We start from the raw sequence: 6,000 nt of genomic DNA on the forward strand, positions 1-6,000 counted from the left end.
GGCCTTCCTCATCAAGCTGATAAAAATTTCTATTAGATTTTCTTCTTTTTAGTATGTAAAACTTTTAGATTTTTGATATATCAGGAATTCACTTCGTATATAACTTGAACAGCATTCTAACTAATTCCTTTCTAAAATGTTAATTTGTCAGTGCATCATTTTTTATGATAAAAAAATTAGACGCAATGAGAATATTGAACAAAACAAGAATAGTTATCATTTGGTCATCAAAAATGACCTTTGAAGAATGTTTAATAATGCAGAAATAAACATGTCATTTTAAAAACTTCATATGTAATATTTCAACTATGTAGAAAAAATACATACATAGTAAAAAGAAAATAAATTTAAGTGTTGAGAGCAATAGCTCTGTGAGTTAGGATTCAAGTTGATAATTTTATCGTGCCTTTGCATATTTTACCCAATAAGCATGCTTACTAATATAACCATAACAAAGCTGTTAAAAAGAAACATTCTTAAACACTTATGAGGAACAAGGACAATAGGGACAGAGCCCCAATGAAGAAATCTCATTTGGTCCTTACCATTTGGATGAAAAGGAATTGTTAAGAATTTCACAACTGGAGGGACCAAATTGTACTCCGATGTAAAATTTATTGTCAGTTGGAAGAATAATCCTATGATAAAGACACAAACATTTTTACAGAAGTGTCATGTGGCACTGATTACCTGAAACCTGAAGTTTCTCTACACGTTAGCCTCCTCAAGGTCCCTGGATTTTTATTTATAAGTAAATTGGATCACAGTGTATGTAGACTCCCCTACACAGTATAACACACTCTGCACAATCTAATCCCACTGTGTTTTCAGCCTGCTTCCCATCAACCCTTTTTGCCCACTGACTCCATCCCTTAACACCTGCCTCCTGCACTGTATTGCTCATATTTACTGAACTCACTGTTCCAGAACCATTTCTTGTTGATAAGCTTTTGCCATGCTGTTCACTCAGACTGAATTTCCTTCCTCTCCTTCTAAACCTGACAAACTTTTACCCGTTCTTAAGGATTCAACTCTAGTGTCACTTCCCTGGGAAGCCACTTCTGACTTTCCAAGGTGAAATTAACTAATCACTGCCTCCTCAGCATTCCATTCAAAATCCATTACTATCAGGTATTATATTTTTTTTACAATTATCCACTTATGTTTCTCTCCCCTGCTTCACTCGACAAATCTATCTTGTTAAACCACAAAGAAAAAGTGCATGGTCATTAACGTTTATAGTGGCCCAGTCTTCTTAAAAATTTGATTTGTGAAAATTTGGGGGGAAAATCACAGAGGAAAGAAGTGAGAGATAATTGTGGGATTTCTGTGCAAGTAGGAATTTTGATAGCTATTCTCTGATTTCATGGAAGGCTTACATGATATTCCCAATTGATATACTTTACTGTGTCTGCTTCTTAAAAGTGTAAGAACATTAACATTTGGCATAAAGAAAAATTCAAATCTAAAATTTCCATCTATGTTGACAAATGGCAAGAAATTAAGGCACATAATGAAAAAATAACACGTGAATACTTTTAAAATTTTAGAGAATTTGTATATTATAACCTTATTATATACATGAAAGAAAATAGGCTGATAATGGCATAAAGACTTTTAAAAAGCAAATTAGTTTTGAAAACACAAACCTTGCCAAACTGTATTCTGTAGACCTTGAATACTAGCTCCCCATTCCATCAGATCTTCACTTACAGGAAAGGCAGTAATACCCTTTAATTTAAAAAACAAAGCAAAGTGGAAGATTAAATATCACAGCTTTGAAGATCAGATATCAAATTACAATGAATTCCAAAAACTCCACATTTTCTTTTCCTGATAAATTTATTTATTTGTTGATTTGGGGAGATGCTAGATATTGTCTTATTACACAGAAGTTAAGGTAGATTCCAAGAAATACACACAATAGTAAATTTAAAATAAATCATAAGCATGGAAATTGCAAGCGGGACTACAAAGTCAAGATTGAGATGTGTGGCTTATATAAATCAATAGCTAATTTAAGATTTCAAATAGAAAAGAAGGAAAGAGTTGGAAAACAGGAATTTCTTCAGAGCTTTAAAAAACTATATGGATGCTCTATTGAAGGAATGAAGTAAAAAATTTTCATTAAGAAAAACACAATTCCAAAATTATGCTTGTATATAAAAATAAAATTTTCATATACTTGAGTATATGAAATGACAGTATGAGTACTGTCCCAATGGATGGACAAGAATGTATTTCATGCAAAACTTTATCACTTATGCTGAGGAATACTTAAATATAGTTGACAAACATTTCTGAGCAACCACATCGTTATTAAGTATGTTAAATGCTAGTTTGGATAAACATTATAATATTTCCATTTTCTCCATTATCTATATTTACATATCACTTCTCCCTTCATCAAATTCTCTTTTACCAGAGAACTACAAAGTTCAGGTAGAGCAGAAACAACATCAAATGTTAGGTTTGTGCATCCGGGATGTTTGTTGTTGGACTCAATAATTGTTCTAACATCTGCAAGCGAAGACAACACTTCTATAGCAGGGGTCGAAACAGAAAAAAACCACTTAACTACACCTGGAGCAACTGTTGGTAGCCCTCTGTGCATTCCCTCTAAGGTGGCTTTCTTTCCATTCTTTCTCTTAAGTACCCCCTCCCCCCCCCTTCCATTTTTAATTCTCCATACCATAAGTGATACATCAGCCTGTGGCACCTATGGACCTCACTGTGGTGGCACTCAGGGCAAAGCCTTCCTCTGTGTTAAAATTATAAAGGAAAGGCACTCGTGCATTATGATAGCAGTTGGTGAAAAGTGCACTAGACAGTGATTAGTAGAACTTAAGACTTAAGAGCAAGGCGTTTGGAATCAGAAAACCCTATGATAGAATCCTGGGGCCAAATATTTACTGAACCTTTCTAAGACTTAGGTTTCTATTTAATGTAGGTAAAACAAAACACTACTTAAAAAAAAAAGTTTACTTATTTATCTTAGAAGGGGCGGGGCAGAGAGAGAAAGAGAGAGAGAGAATCTCAAGCAGGCTCCACACCGCCAGAGCAGAGCTAGATATGGTGCTCGAACCCACGGAACAGTGAGATCATGACCTGAGCCAAAATCAAGACTCAGACACTTAACCAACTGAGCCACCCAGGCACCCCAACACTACTTATTTTATGATATTGTAATTAATGAGCCACAGCCCTGCACCTACTAATTACTACTTGCTATTCAGGGCTTAAATACGCATAAATTACTTAGCATAATATGCTCAATATTGTGAACTGTTATTATGAAGTAATAATAATTGTTATTATTATAGTGTAACAGTGCAATCAACTCATTAAATAACAATGCTGCAGTGGCAAATTAGGTTTAACTAAATTATGCCTTCTAGAATAAACACGGATCAAAATGATTTTTAAAAATTTGTACCCCAACGAAACCCATCCCTCCAGGTTCCCGGTACTTACCTTAAAATTGTTCTCCTTCAACTCTTGGAAGTCTCTTTCCAGCAAGAAGTAAGCCCTGCGGTGCATGATAAGGCAGCAAAGGGCCTGGCACTTGTCCCCACACTCCTAGGCTGCACTCTGAGACAGATGTCTGAGATTACCGGTCACTCTCCCACTCCGACATAAATCTTGTTTTCTAGAGCCCCAGAACGCTGTGTCCTCCCAACAGAAGTGGCTCTAAATTGGACATAGAACAGTGACTTTTTTTTCTCCTCTGACTTCAAGAAGGAAACCGGGCACGTGCTCAACTGCGGTGTGCGACCGCCGTGCCAGCCCACAGCCTGGTCTCAAGGCAAACTTGGATGAGCACCTGGCACAACCCGTGTCTTCCGTGCGGCGGCGAGCGGGAGAGGTGTAAGCTCAGAGCAGCGTGGGGCCCTCGTTAGTCGGGTAGTTTACGTTTCACAGGTGTAAATGGGTGCCCGCTTCGCTGGAGGTCGCAAATCGGTTGCCGAGCAACAGAACCCTGCGGGAAAGGAGTGGGGGGAGTTTGGCTGCCCCTCATCCAATCAGCGACCGGGGCAGGCCTCTGGAAAGCTTCGCAGCCAATCGTCCAACAGTTTCACTTTGACAGGCCAATGAGATCTGTTGTCAAGACAACAACCCCCGCCCCCCACGCCAACTCGGTGGACTGTACCCAATTAGTGTAGAGGGTGGGGTAAAGTCCCAGGATCTTTCAGAAGCCTTCACTCGCAGTCCTTTTCTGAAATGCTTTCACTCTTCTTTGAATATCAGAAACTGTCTGGTAATAAGTAATCACTACATACAAGTCTGAGCTTATTAATCATAACGTATATGGCAAGCTATCATTCATAGTACGTTACAAATATTACTATGTCGTCAAACCCGACAGTTGCCTTAGGAGGATGCTCCGGGAACAAGGAAGTATTTCAAATGTATCAGGTTCCCATCTTGTGCCACAGGGTTTTGCACTACTTTGCCTTCTATCTAGACATTTACCACATTCCTTCCACCCTTTTCCCCCACCACTTTTCCTTAACTCGTCGTTCAGATTTAACTTCGCCCTCATGGAATCTTTCTTTTGTGATCCTAGAGGACCCTATGTTTACCTCCTCGTTAGCATTTATCACACTGGATCACAACTGCTCAACAGACAACAACTGTCGTCTTCTACCGCAGACTGTGAGCTACTGAAAGGTGCTCGCTTGCCAGTGCCGACTACAGAAGTTGACATCATTGTTCAGAGTACCTTCTGGTTAGCTAGTTATTTAGCTAATTTTACAGAAACTGGCTATCAGTTAAATTAGTTCATGCATTCCACAAACATTAAGGACTTCTTATGTGCCATGAAAACAATTCAAATGAAGTGACTGCCTTTATGTCTCCTTTATGCTTTATGGCTCCAGGATACAATAAAGTACACAAAAACAAAACAAGTATACAAAACAAAAATCATAATTTCAGATCGCAGTAAGTGCTGGCTAGACAGTAAAAGAGTAATGTGACAGAGAGTGCAGTAGGTAGTTAAGGGTTAGATGTGGTCAAGGAAGGCCTCTGTCAGGAGTGGTTTTTGAGATGATACCTGAAAGATAAGATGAAAAGGATCCAGCTTTATGCAACTGAGGGCAGATACTTCCAGGAAGATGAAAGCACAGTAGTTATAGTCAGGGAAAAGCTAGGCTTAAAAAAGGAACCAGGGAGAGCTAGAGAGAGTAGAGGGAGATATAATTAGGGTGGGGCCTTCCCTACATGATGGGAGGTTTGGGTTTTATTTGAACAGCCATGGGGATCCATTCAATGGTTTAAGCCAAAGAGAGTCATGCTCTGATTTCCATTTACAAAATTTCTCTGGCTGCTTTGTGGAGAATGGATTGTGGGGAAGACAGTTTAGAAGGCTCCCATGGTCAATTTCATGTTCAGGTACGATAGCTTAAAGATTCCCAGCAATGTATTAATTTTACTAACATTGTAGCACAATAAAATGATTTTATTCTGTTACATAAAACTGATTATAAAAGAATTTTTCCTATTAAAATATCAAGTAGGATCTAAGATCGAACTTTTTTGGCTACCTTTTATATCCAATAGATTTTAACTTGGACCTTATAGAACTGTGAATGTAGAGTGAAAGTGAAGACAGGACATTTCAGTGAGAAGAGAGTATACCCAATTTGAGGGTTTAGCTAGATTTCTTGATGATATGGTGGTTCTGTGGCTCCTTTGACCCTGTAGGGGAACACTGTGATAGTAATTGCATAATCCTTTGTCTTTTCTTTACAATTTTGTTCTAGGGAAAATTATGTTAAGGTAAAAGGAAAAGGTAAAATTAAAACATTCTTTGTTCTGAATTTTTAGAAATCGGTATTTATATGGGTAACTTCAATGCAATGAGAATCAAGTTGGTAGATTCTCATATGACCCCTAAAGTTGATATTACTAGCCTTGATTTCTCCTTCTTAGAACTTCAGCATCGTGTACTCAATTGTCTGGTTCTCAGCCAGCTGTTTCAAAGACATTTCAGATTCA

General features: G+C 38.0%; 1 protein-coding gene across 7 annotated transcripts in view; it reads right to left on the minus strand.

Moving 5' to 3' along the window:
- The window catches only part of UBE2U (ubiquitin conjugating enzyme E2 U), a 59,961-nt gene extending 55,710 nt beyond the window's left edge, over positions 1-4,251 (minus strand). For 2 of the 7 annotated variants that reach the window (XM_049618542.1, XM_049618544.1), the window contains exons 1-3: positions 3,475-4,251; positions 1,650-1,731; positions 546-638 (exon numbers count right to left, since the gene is read on the minus strand). In XM_049618542.1, the coding sequence (XP_049474499.1) occupies positions 546-638; positions 1,650-1,731; positions 3,475-3,540 (241 nt within the window). In that variant the 5' untranslated portion in view covers positions 3,541-4,251. Of the gene's footprint in view, positions 1-545; positions 639-1,649; positions 1,738-3,474 lie in introns of those variants that run through there. The other 5 variants (XM_049618541.1, XM_049618543.1, XM_049618546.1 and 2 more) reach the window with 5 other exon arrangements.
- Positions 4,252-6,000: the final 1,749 nt, after the last annotated feature.

The sequence above is a fragment of the Panthera uncia genome (genome assembly GCF_023721935.1).
Source record: "Panthera uncia isolate 11264 chromosome C1 unlocalized genomic scaffold, Puncia_PCG_1.0 HiC_scaffold_4, whole genome shotgun sequence".
NCBI lineage: Eukaryota > Metazoa > Chordata > Mammalia > Carnivora > Felidae > Panthera > Panthera uncia.